Source organism: Leptodactylus fuscus, chromosome 2 (genome assembly GCF_031893055.1).
Source record: "Leptodactylus fuscus isolate aLepFus1 chromosome 2, aLepFus1.hap2, whole genome shotgun sequence".
Classification (NCBI taxonomy): Eukaryota; Metazoa; Chordata; class Amphibia; order Anura; family Leptodactylidae; genus Leptodactylus; species Leptodactylus fuscus.
In genome coordinates, this window is record NC_134266.1 from 88475587 (window position 1) to 88489399 (window position 13813).

Consider the following 13813-nt stretch of genomic DNA (forward strand, 5'->3'; position numbering starts at 1 on the left):
ATATACAATAAGAAAAATAAAACATGAAAAACATGCCATAGTAAGTTGACTGAACATTAGGTAGTTTAACATGGAGATGCACACCAAACTAACTAAACAGAAGTAACACAGAAAGGAGGGGATATGAGTTAGAGACCTTGCATGATACATTAGGCATGTCAGGAAGACCATATGGCATTGAAAGCTTCAACGGTTTAGTTAAGAGAGGCAGTCAGAAACTCCAGACTATGGACGTCCTTCATGTGGCCAACTCAGGAACCCATGGGGGGAGCACCCTCTTCCAGTGAAAAGCAATGAGTGTTGTAGCAGCAGTGCATAAGTAAAGAAATAGTTTGGATGGTTTTTTTTACCCAGTTGTCTCTGGGGGACATTAAAGGGGTATTCCCACGTTGCATACTCAGCAGTCTTCACTGCTGTAAAATCTTCTTTCTTCCTGGTTTCTTGCATCATTTGGTGGGCGGGGTTTCACATGCAACCTGCCGTTTAGCTCCGCCACCAAATTCGTGTGTAGCTCCGCCCATCCATATTGGACTATGAAGTACAGGCAGGAGCAACTCCATTCTGTGTTACATACAGAGACTGCCTGTCTCTGCCATAATGAACACAAATGAGATAGCTAGCCTGATAACTGGGAGAACAGAAGACAGTACAGAAATGAATGCAGCTCCTCTCCTCTATCTGAGAGCAGGAAGCTAGGTCACGTGGTGTAGACACAGGAATAGCTAGATACACAGGCTGGCTCCTGTACACTTAGCCCCTCCTCCCTCCCCCCTGAGAGCAGGCAGGCACATCACTTGACTTTTGAGCAGATAAGTCAAGGGCTGTGTCAACAATGAATTGAATAAAGTAAGATAGTGGACAAACAAAGCAGTTTTGCTGAAGCAGTGTATTTAGGAAAAGTCTTACATCCACATTAACCAGCAGTATAGATAGGATCCTTGTGATGGGACAACCCCTTTAAGCAAGTAGGTAAAAGGGTCCAGTGGCCTCAGTAAAGATTTTATATACCTATCTAGTATCAAGGCTAGTACAATAATGAATAATGTCCACAAAAATATAAGCTGTACAAAAATATACTTTATTCATTAGCTACTTGAGCAGAAAAAGAATTTAAGTTTAAAATCAATTAAAAACACAGAAAATCTTACTTTAGTGGGAGTAACAGTGAAAAGAGCACAAAGAGTAATTATGATTCACACATATACCATAGAGGGGCCAGAGAAGTTGAAGTGTGTACTGTTATAAGTAACCAAATATATATAAGTATGCACAATAATTTAAGGGCTCGTTCACGTGGGCATGGAGGGGGCGGATTATGGCGCGGAATCCACATCATAATCCACCCACTCACAATGGTGGTCTATGGAGACCGCTAAAGATCTTTTTTCTGCTAGCGACATGTTGCACATTTTGTCCCTCCTTCTGTCCTTTGAAAGTTGGGAGGTATGTATTTTTCATCAGTTTTTTTTATATTTTCATTGTTAGAGGTTGCTGAAAATCAAAAGATAGCATCTTGTTTTTGCTTTAGCAAAAAATAAAAATAAAAATAAATACATAAGAAAAAAACAAACAAAAAAATTGTATGGCACACATACTAGACACATATCTAAAACGGTTATAACGATTTACAATGAAGGGTCCATTCACACGGAGTAAACATGCGCTCATTTTGGCAGAATACACGTGTAAAGAATACACATCGCGTTTTCTGGTGCGTTTTTTACACGTGTAAAAAATGTCATTGAAGTCAATGGGAGTGTTATTTTTTACACATGTATTCTTTACACATTTATTCTGCCAAAAAGAGCGCGTGTTTACTCCGTGTGAATGGACCCATAGTTCAGCTCACAAAATTAATCATTGAAGTGAAAACAGCATATAAACAAGTTAGAATCATGTTCTTAGACTCTTTGGGGTGCATTCACACTAAGTATACGCTGACTGATTCTGCAAGTTAAAACACGTTCAGAATCAGCACTTACAAAGCAGATCCCATTCATTTAAATGGGAGCTGGCATACGTGCGCTCCCCATTGAAATGAATGGGCTGCTTTTTTCCCTATTGGTTTCAATGTGATACGCGGGAGCTATCATGCAATCAATAAGGAAAAAGCCTCACATTGAGTTCAATGGGGAGCGCACGTATGCCGGCTCCCATTTAAATGAATGGGATCTGCTTTGTACGCGCTGATTCTGAACGTGTTTTAACTTGCAGAATCAGTCAGCGTATACTCAGTGTGTGAGAGATAACAAAAGCCTTGCCTCTGGGCCTGCCTTCCTTGTTATCCAGTTAATCCAGCCCCAGCCTGGCCTCGCACTACAGAAGCCTTCTCCACACTGCAGCACATGTAATGAATGCTCTGTGAATGTGAACTTCTCTCAGTCTATATACATATCACCATGGCCTTACTAAAGAAAGCATTGTTTGCCCTGATCGGGATCCTACTGGCTGTGTACTTTTACTCTGGGAAAAATGAATTTAAACCTGGTACGTATGTCGTGTTTCTATTTAGCTTGTTTTTAGCCTGATCCTATATAAAGTATTGCTGTTAAAAACTGTAGGTGCTTATTTTTACTGGGACCTTTTAAAATGATCCTGTTATTATCATGAGGCACAGGAGATGCATATAGACACTTCAAGATGGCTTCATGAGGGCTTTTTATATTTCTTTTGCTACACAAATGTATTAGTTTATGCACGCTTTAAGTATCAAGTATTGTAATGTATCTATGAATATCTACAAACAACTGACCTATTAGGGGAGAGATACTAAGGACCGGTCTTTAAAAGTAGTGTAGAGTATGCAATCCTTCTTGGCTTTGGTGGGATTACAATACCTGGCTTCTCCACCATTCAGCTGATTATAAGGGGATGCATTGCCTTTCCTCTTCTTAGTGACTGATAACACATGTCAGTCGTGATCCTTCATTTAGCTCAATCTCATTCAAATGAATGAATGAAACTAAGCCATTATACTAGGTACAGCTGCAACACTATATGGTGCTGTTATCGGTATACAGTGAAGCTAGCCCATTCTAACATTTGATCAGTGGGGGTGCTGGATAGTCGAAACCCCCCAATGTGATATTGTTGTGCTTTACTGAGGACAGGCCATCAAAAATCTAAAATACTGCTGCAAATATACTAAACAAGTGCAAGGCAGCATGGTGACTCTAAAAAATGGACTATGTGCACTAAAAAAAAAAAAGGGATGTGGGCCCTAACTTTTGTGTGCAATGGCTTAGTCTGGTCACCTCACTAGTAGCTGCTCTTTATCTTTTCCGCAGCAATACAATCCAGCTTGATGGAGGAGCTTAAGCAATCATGGGTTAAAATTCCTGCATATAAGCTTACAAAATACCTGGCTGGTTGTTATGAGAGCAAAGTTTCATGCAATATTCTTTGTTAGCAGAAATGTTTATTTCTTGTAATTGTGATTATATTGTTTTATATGTTTAGGGTTCGTGCTCATGTAGCCGCAGTCACAGCCAGAAGCTACAGAATCGTGTGGTCACCAGAGTGCATGATTCTACTATATAATCATTGGGTATAAGCCACATGCGGCTGTCGATACTTGAGTATGCACTTACTAATGAATAACTTGACCAGAATTTTTTTTTTTCTAGAATTGTAAAATTTCTAAATGAGTCCAACATCAAATCTAGAAACAATGCTGATGACTAGAATAAAGGGACCATAGCACTTTAGGCACTTATCTGCACTGTTTAGATATACAAAAAGCAATGTTAGAAATCATGTTTTATGCTGATGTGAAGTTATGCTCAGTTATTATATTTTATCTGTATCAGTTCTAGAGTTCACCAGACTGTAGTGTCTGTGCAATTGTTTTATACCCTGCATTAACCTTTCACAGTGTAATATAATGGAATATTCATGGTCACCTTTCAAGATTGCTAGCATCTAAAACTCCACAGATATATACAATATCTTATCTTACTTTTTCTTGTCAGTTATATAAAAGAGCAGTTCTTGGTAATCATTAACTAGCAGATGACAGTGACAGTAGAGTAGACAATCGTGTCAAGGTGAACCCATACAGAACAGAGGTATTTAGGTCTAAGGGCACTGTCCACTAAACCCTAAAAACATTCATACTGTGTGCATTAGAAATGTACTTAGTCAGCACTGTTGTACTAATGTTACTACTAGAGATGAGCGAGTACTGTTCGGATCAGCCGATCCGAACAGCACGCTCGCATAGAAATGAATGGACGTAGCCGGCACACGGGGGGTTAAGCGGCCGTCCGCCGTCAAAGCGGAAGTACCAGGTGCTTCCATTCATTTCTATGGACCGTGCTGTTCGGATCGGCTGATCCGAACAGTTCTCGCTCATCTCTAGTTACTACTATACCTGACATAACCATGAGGACTATTTTCCAGGACTGGCATTTTATTCACCATTTTTAATCCCCCTGTGCACTAGAAAGCATATGCGTCTAATTTATTAAGCAACACCTTCCTACATAATCATACGCAACGCTAGATTGCTGTGTTCCAGGAACTCCAATCTATCGGCATTTTTGGCATAAATTATGGTAAATCTGCCAGGCTGCAGATCCCTCCTGATAAGCCCCCTGTAATGCCCACGCTTCTGAAAACTGGCATGTAGGGCACAAAGCAGCCATTTGCAAATATTTACTTTTTTTTTTCTTTTTTTTTTTAATTTTTTTGGTATACTGAATTTATTAAATTTCCTTCATGTCTACCCCACGTTTTATGTTCCCTTTTAAAGACAGCAGCCAGACAGCAGCCAGATGGTGAAGCAGGGAGCACTCTCTAGAGTTTAAAGGGATTCTACCACTAAAACACATTTTTTTCTAGTTAACATGTCGGAATAGCCTTTAGAAAGGCTATTCGTCTCCTACCTTTGGATGGGCTCTCCGCCGCGCCGTTCGTTCAAAATACCGGTTTGTACCGGTATGCTAATTAGTTCTCTCGCAGCGATGGGGGCGTCCCCATTGCAGCTCGAAAACCGACCGCAGCGCCGCCTCTATGGTCTTCTGTATCCTCCCCTTGCTTCTTCAGCGTCTGTCGGACACCTGCGCAGTATGCTCTGTTCGGCGAAGATTGACGAACGTACTGCGCATGCGCGAAATTGCGGTGCCCGCACTATGGCTGGGATGGACAGGGTACTATAGATAGTCTCATAGATTGTAAGCTCTTTTGAGCAGGGCCCTCAGTCCCATTGTGTGAAATGACGTTCTTTGTTATGTATGTCTGTCTGTATCTGAACCCTATAAATTGTACAGTGCTGCGGAATATGTTGGCGCTATATAAATAAAATGTATTATTATTATTATTATTATTATTATTATTATTATTATTATTATTACTATGAAGTACCTCAGTAGACATAGACATTGCCTTTACCATGAAAGATCATTTATTATGATTACTAGAAATCTATAGTAATGCAGATCAAATATGCACAGCAGAGGTGTAACTTGCAAAGATTGGTCCCCTCAGCAAAGTTCTGACTCCCCCCCCCCCCCCTCCACCCCCATGGCATAGAGCCACTTTTTCCTAGCCTCTATTCAGTATAATGTCCCATTAATACACAGTATAGTGTCCAATAGCGGCCACTGCACACAGTCAGGGCTGCCGATAGGGCAGTACTACTGGTACTGGCGTCAGGGGCCCGGCCAAATTGAAAAATGGGGGGGGCCCGGTTTTGGCCCGCCACCGTGTGCCGGCTCCCTGGCGCCCGTAGCAGTCATTGTGTATGTCCTATTTCAACTCAGATCTGCATCCAGAGGACGCAGATCTGAGTTGAAGACATACGCGGCTGAAGCAAGGAGCTGACACAGGTCAGCTTCTCGCTTCGCCGCTGCGCGCCTCTCTCCCTGACACATATGCAGCTGAAGCGAGGAGCTGACATGTGTCAGCTCCTCGCTTCGCAGCCGCCGCCGCTGCTACTGGCTTGTAGACGCGATGTGATCACATCGCGTCTAAAAGCCAGTAGCCGGCGGCAGCGGTGAAGCAAGGAGCTGACACAGGTCAGCTCCTCACTTCAGCCATCGCGTCTACAAGCCAGTAATCGGCGGCGAAGCGAGGTGCTGACAGGTCAGCTCCTTGCTTTGCCGCTGCGCGCCTCTCTCGCTGTCACATATGCGGCTGAAGCGAGGAGCTGACCTGTGTCAGCTCCTCGCTTCGCCGCCTCCGCTACTGGCTTGTAGACGCGATGTGATGACGTCACATCGCGTCTATAACTGTGCGCCAGTGAGAGAGAGGCGTGCAGAGAGCTGCGAGGGAACGAAGGAGAAGGTAAGTCAGTCAGTGTAATGTGGAACGTGAAACTGGGGGCAGAGAGAGGACGGCATGACACTGGGGGCAGAGATGGAGAGGACATGAATATGGGGGCAGAGATGGAGAGGACGACATGACAATGGGGGCAGAGATGGAGGGGACATGAATATGGGGGCAGAGATGGAGGGGACATGAATATGGGGGCAGAGATGGAGGGGACATGAATATGGGGGCAGAGATGGAGGGGACATGAATATGGGGGCAGAGATGGAGGGGACATGAATATGGGGGCAGAGATGGAGGGGACATGAATATGGGGGCAGAGATGGAGGGGACATGAATATGGGGGCAGAGATGGAGGGGACATGAATATGGGGGCAGAGATGGAGAGGACGACATGACAATGGGGGCAGAGATGGAGGGGACATGAATATGGGGGCAGAGATGGAGAGGACGACATGACAATGGGGGCAGAGATGGAGGGGACATGAATATGGGGGCAGAGATGGAGAGGACGACATGACAATGGGGGCAGAGATGGAGGGACATGAATATGGGGCAGAGATGGAGGGGACATGAATATGGGGGCAGAGATGGAGAGGACGACATGACAATGGGGGCAGAGATGGAGGGGACATGAATATGGGGGCAGAGATGGAGAGGACGACATGACAATGGGGGCAGAGATGGAGGGACATGAATATGGGGCAGAGATGGAGGGGACATGAATATGGGGGCAGAGACGGAGAGGACGGCATGACAATGGGGGCAGAGATGGAGGGACATGAATATGGGGGCAGAGATGGAGGGGACATGAATATGGGGGCAGAGATGGAGGGGACATGAATATGGGGGCAGAGATGGAGGGGGCATGAATATGGGGGCAGAGATGGAGGGGACATGAATATGGGGGCAGAGATGGAGGGGACATGAATATGGGGACAGAGATGGAGGGGACATGAATATGGGGGCAGAGATGGAGGGGACATGAATATGGGGGCAGAGATGGAGGGCATGAATCTTGGGGTAGAGATGGAAGGGACATGAAACTGGGGGCAGAGATGGAGGGGGGGAACATGAAACTGGGGGCAGAAATGGATGGGCGGACATTAATCTGGGGGCAGAGATTGGGTGGGAGACATGAAACTGGGGGCAGATGAAGGGTGTATATGAAGCTGGGGGAGAGATAGAGGGGGGACATATAATGTACGGGTGACTGTAGGAGGATTATACTGTGTGCGGACACATGAAAAATTAATGAGAATGGGTGGAGTCAACATAACGGTGGGTGGGGCTAAATTTGCCGCGTCCCTCTTTTGGTTCTTCAAAAGTTGGGAGGTATGGGTACAGGGGGCAGTGGAAAGATGTTAGAAGGTGGACGGGGGGGGAAGGGGAATTGTTGGGGCATCGGGTGTGCGGCACTGCGGAGAGGGAACTGGGGCAATAATATATAATATATAAGTTTTTAGCTGGAGAACTACAAAGCACACAAGACCTCCAAAGGTATGTGTGCTTTGTATTAATAATGATGTAGGCGGCTATGCTACTAGCATAGCAGCCTGTTTGGGGGTGGGACTTTCACTTTAAAGGAGTATTCACATTGCGTTTTTGGCCTCCCTTGCCGGGATACGTTGGTAACCAGTCACATTCAGCTCCCCACTTATCCCTGCACGGAGAACTGCAGGCCCCCCTTTTTTTTTTAATGGCCAGTTCTTCGTGCAGGGATAAGTTGACAGCTGATTCTGACTGGTTACCAACGTATCCCGGCAAGGGAGGCCAAAAACGTAATGTGAATAAGCCCTGAGGATTTATTAGGAGGGCTCTTATAGATGGTGCTGGCTCTCTATAGGCGCTTTTACACGTAGCAGATTTTACCTGCAAATAGAATCTGATGAAGCCTTGTAATGCTGCTAAATAAAGGGAAATGTAATACAGAATTGGTATGTCGCAAAATAAAGTAGTTTTAAAATGGCGGCAGCCGGGGGGGGGGGGCAGACACTTAGGCTGTATGGGGCCCCAAAATTCCTGATGGCGGCCCTGCACACAGTATTATGTTTCATAGCAGCCTCCATACAGTATACTGTCATGCAGTGGCCCCTCTGCACAGTATAGGTATCGGTAAGTAAATGGGGCCTGTTATCTGCTGGGGTTATTCCAGCCGCTATGGTTGCTACCACGGTACTTGCGCATCTGGTGCACAATAAATTTATATTATATTACACAGGTTTATAGAGGAAAAAAAAACTTTCTTGCTGCCAGGACCAAGGGCATAGAGTGGGATTGCATTTATCTCAATACTTCTCACCGCAGTATGCCAAAGGGGGCATTCACACAGAGGAAGTTGGCGCTGATTCCGGCACGATAACTCGTGGTAGAATCAGTGTTGAAAAAAAGACTCCCATTGACTTCAATGGGTTCCATTTTCCGCGCGGAACCCATTGAAATCAATGGGAGGCTTTATGTCCCATTGATTTCAACGGGTTCTGCGCGGGAAAACGGAACCCATTCAAGTCAATGGGAGTCTTTTTATTCAGCGCTCATTCTGCCATGGTGAACAAGCGAGTTGGGAATACCCCTTTAACTTTATATTGTTTATCTTTGTTGTTATATAATAATCACAGATCAGTTATTTGGACTACTCTTGGCTTCTTGTACAAACTGTAATAAACTTTTGTGTTGTCAGTAGAAATCTGGTTCTTTACTAGATCATGGATACCTGTTTGATGCTTCTTGTACCAAGTAGTTATTTAGGCTATGGCCCACACATTGCAAAACCTTTTTTGTTGCAGAGTTTGCTGGGGTTTTTTTTTAAAGAAAAGCCAGGAGCGGATTGAGCAGAAAGTTGAAGTATAAAAGAGTTTCCTATATATTTCCTATTCCTTTTGTAGCCATTCTGCAACACGTAGCAACAGCTCTGTAAAGAAAGATATATATATATACAGGGCCGGCTCCAGGTTTTTATGGGCCCTTGGGCGACAGAGCCTCAGTGGGCCCTCTTGTAAAGGAGGTGGGGGGAGTCGAGACACTGTGCGTTGCAGATGAAGCGAGTGATGTCATGCAGGAGTGTGGCGTCACCAACGCCATACCTCCCAATCTTTTAAAGAGTAGAAAGAGGGGCAAAATGTGCGCCGCGGCAAATTTAGTTCCACCCACTTTTATGTTGATTCCACCCATTCTCATTCATTTAGTATGTGCTCCCACACAGTATAATCCTCCTACAGTCACCCGTAAATTATATGCCCCCCTCCATCTCTCCCCCAGTTTCATATACACCCTTCCTCTGCCCCCAGTTTCATGTCCCCCTCCATTCCTGTCCCCAGTTTCATCACGTTCTCCCCCTTCATCTGCCCACAGTTTAATGTCCCCCGTCTCTGCCCCAGTGTCATGCCACCCCCCCCCTCCCCTTCATTTGCCCCTTCAGTTTCATTGGGCCCCCTCCATCTCTGTCCCCAGTTTCATACCGTTCTCTCCCCACCCCCTTCCCCAGTGTCATGCCGTTCCCCCCCCCCCCCTTCATTTGCCCCCTCAGTTTCATTGGGCCCCCTCCATCTCTGTCCCCAGTTCCATGGCGTTCTCTCCCCACCCCCTCCATCTGCCCCAGTGTCATGCTGTTCTCCCCCCCTCCATCTGCCCCAGTGTCATGCTGTTCCCCCCTCCCCTTCCTTTGCCCCCCAGTTTCTTTGGGCCCCCTCCATCTCTGTCCCCAGTTTCATGCAGGAACACATGGATCACATGCGCACATACATATACACGGACCACACACGTACATGCACACATGCATACATACACATGGATCACGTGTGTGCACACACACACAAATACACACATACATATACACAAACCACACACGTGCATGCACACACGCTTACATACACATGGATCACACACATTCGCACACACACGTGCGCGCACACACATGCACAGACGACACACGTGCATGCACACGCATACATACACATGCATCACACGCGCATGCACGTATACATATCCACAGGCCATACACACGTGCATGCCCACACGCATACATACACAAAGATCACACACATGTACACACACGCATGCACTGACAAAACACGTCTGGTATCCTTAGTGGCTGCTTGCACACTATAGGCCTATATCCAGGCCATGGATTTGGCAGTTCCATAGACTTCTTTGTGCACAAAGCTGGGAATTTTGCAGGCTCCATAGAAGTATATGGAGATGTAGAAACCACGGGCCGGAGACTGTAGTGTTACTGTAGTGTGCAAGCAGCCTTACTGAGCAGTGATATTGGTCAGGCGAAAACTGCCTCATAGTAAGATTGTCAGTATTACTTACTATACAGGGAGCTTTCATCACTGAATCCCTACAATAGATAGTTGTGTAACTGGAAACCAATATTACTCTTTTGTCCATGAACTACTTATACATTACACTGGAGGGAGGGGGAAAGGGTTGCACTATGTTGTTAATTGGGTGTAAATCCGTGGCATAACTAGGAATGGCGGGAAGTGGGACCCGTGGTAAACTTTTTTTTTTTTTTAAATGTAGATTGTGAGCTCCTTATAGGCATCACAATGTACTTTTTTTTTCTTTTTCCTATCAGTATGTCTTTGTAGAATGGGAGGAAATCCACGCAAACACGGGGAGAACATACAAACTCCTTGCAGATGTTGTTCCTGGCGAGATTCAAACCCAGGACTCCAGCGCTGCAAGGCTGCAGTGCCAACCGCTGAGCCACCGTGTTGCCCCACGTGGCGAACTTTTGACATGGCCCCACCCCCCCCTCCCGATGCTGAAGACCCCAACCGACACCATGAACAATTATTATACTGTGCGGACTTTTCAGAACCCAGAATATAATAATCGGAGATCCAGGAGGGATACAAACATAAAAAAACACTGTTACTTACCTATCCTTGGCTTCGCTGTACTCCCTGATGATGGCGGCCATCTGCAATGACATCTGGGACGTCATGTGACTCGGGGGGCCTGTGTTGCAACGCAAAGGACACAGGCCCTGATCATGTGAAGTCAGGGACATCACACAAGTAGGCCCGAAGCTTGCCTAGGAGAGGTAAGTAACACAGTTTTTTTATTTTCCATTATCTCTCCTGGGCCTCTGGTCATTATACTTGGGGGTCTTTTCAGACCCTTGAGTATAATAATACTGTTTGTGGGGCCCGTGGTGTCACCTTCCGACCCCGGCCGTTGCCAGAATCGGTAAGTAAATAGGGCCTGTTACCGTCTGGAGTAACTCCAGCCAGTAACGGCCTATTAAAAAAAAAACAAAGACGCAGCGGTATTGGCTGTCGCTGGGCCCCTAATTTCCCGGGCCCTGTGGCAGCTGCTACCACTGTTACCCCGGTAGTTACACCACTGTAAATGTAAACCGTAAATGTTTTATATGTTTGTGTAAGGTGCATAAATTTTAATTTTTGACAAAAAATAGTTCAAAAAATAGTTGTAATAGTTTATACTACATAATATGTATTGAATATGTAAAATCAATAAAAATGTTGAAATGAAAAAAAAAGTTGTTCACATCAATGTTATGCCAAATTAGTAAAATGCCAAAATAATAAAAATTTAAAGTGGAAAAAAAGATCTACTGTAGCTCTGAAAATGTCAATTTCAGTCTGACTCTGAAAATTTTACTTTAGCATAATCAATAATTTAACATATTTTCCGTGAGCGAAGCCGTGGGTATTCTACTAGTGTATATATATATATATATATATATATATATATATATATATATATATATATATATATATATATGGTATATACTTTTCTAATGTTTTCTCAGGCTACTGTTGCAAGATTCTGAACATTATTTGAAGGCTTTCAGTTTTCCACTTTTACAGTTAAAAGGGACTGTGTCACCAATGACCCATCAATCAGGAGAAAGGATACCAAGGATACCAAAAGTTCCCTGGTGCACCTTGTGCTGGTGTGCGTCAGTCACTTCTATTGGACTGCTGGTCACCATTCTGACAGACCCACAAAAGTGAATAGAACACTAGCACTTCATTCATGACTACATAGAAACTTTCAATCTCCCATTCTCCTGATCACGGGGGGTCCCAGCGGTCACATAAAGGACAAGTGTCTCTGTGGTAAAATCCCTTTGAGGGTATCTTCACATGGAGGAAAAGGTGGCGGAAACGTTTTCCAGAAACTTTCCGCACGGCTAGCCGCGATAAGATGCCGATACAGTATCAGTATTCCGTCGCAGCATCCCGCTCCTGTTTAAGCCTGAATGAATGGGCCTAATCAGGAGCGTGTCTTGAGCCACAGACGCTGTGGCTGACTTAGCAGCGGAATCCATGGCAAGAAAGGTCATGTCTCTTATTTTGGGAAAAAAAAGCGAGCGGCTCCCGTTGAAGTCAAAGGGAGCCATTTTTGCAGGCGGATTTTGAGGCAGATTCTGTGTCAAAATACACTTGCAAAAAAACTCTGTGTGAACCTACCCCAACAGTATATAAGTTTTTTTTTTTTTTTTAAATAACTATTAGAGATGAGCGAACACTAAAATGTTCGAGGTTCGAAATTCGATTCGAACAGCCGCTCAATGTTCGTGTGTTCGAACGGGTTTCGAACCCCATTATAGTCTATGGGGAACAGATACTCGTTAAGGGGGAAACCCAAATCCGTGTCTGGAGGGTCACCAAGTCCACTATGACACCCCAGGAAATGATGCCAACACCTCTGGAATGACACTGGGACAGCAGGGGAAGCATGTCTGGGGGCATCTAACACACCAAAGACCCTCTATTACCCCAACATCACAGCCTAACAACTACACACTTTACACATTCAAAAAAACCTCTATCAAAGTGGGAAAATACCTGGAAACCTTCTTTACTCCCCAAATGGATGGACACAAACCCCAATTTAAGCTCAACAAACAGTAACAACCACCCCTTTAAATCACGTTCCCCATGACAACCACAAATGGAATAGGCAATGGGAATTCCAAAAGCCCTCACCCTTAACTGTCATTTTGAGTGTGTGTGTGTGTGTGTGTGTGTGTGATGTGGTAAGACCTTCCAAAATTCACTTTTCTAGCCCTTAACATGAGCCCTTCCAAACAAAGTTACAGGACCTTAAGCTGAGCTACCAGCAGAGATTGAGGCCCTTGGCATGAGTAGAGCCTTGCACCAGCAGTGTTTTTGGCACTTAGGGTGAGTTGAGCCTTGTACCAGCGTGTGTCCCTTAACATCAGGCGGGCCCTAAGTTCTGCGCTTTGCACAAAAGTTCCACATTAACTAGGCTGAATGGTACAAAGATTAGTAGGCCCGAGAACCAGGAACAGGTCTTGCAATGGCTGTCGGATAACGCTTAAAGCACATTGTCCACCAGCCAGGCAGCCTCTACCTCCTCTTACCCAACAGTCTTGTCCTCCTTCCACCCAAAATTCCCAATCTTCCCAGAACAATAACCCCAACTGTCCCTGCTCCCCAGAGCTGTTCTCCCTTCCTTTGACTGTACCGCAACCTGCCCCTCCATTTCGCGATTCCACAGACCTAACAGACGAGTATCTGTGTCCAGATGCTCAAACACT

General features: G+C 45.1%; 1 protein-coding gene across 1 annotated transcript in view; it reads left to right on the forward strand.

Moving 5' to 3' along the window:
- Positions 1–2386: 2386 nt before the first annotated feature.
- Positions 2387–13813, forward strand: part of HSD11B1 (hydroxysteroid 11-beta dehydrogenase 1) — a 30224-nt gene continuing 18797 nt past the window's right edge. Inside the window, exon 1 of the mRNA XM_075262675.1 lies at positions 2387–2487. Within this exon, the coding sequence (XP_075118776.1) occupies positions 2400–2487 (88 nt within the window). The 5' untranslated portion in view covers positions 2387–2399. The remainder of the gene's footprint in view (positions 2488–13813) is intronic.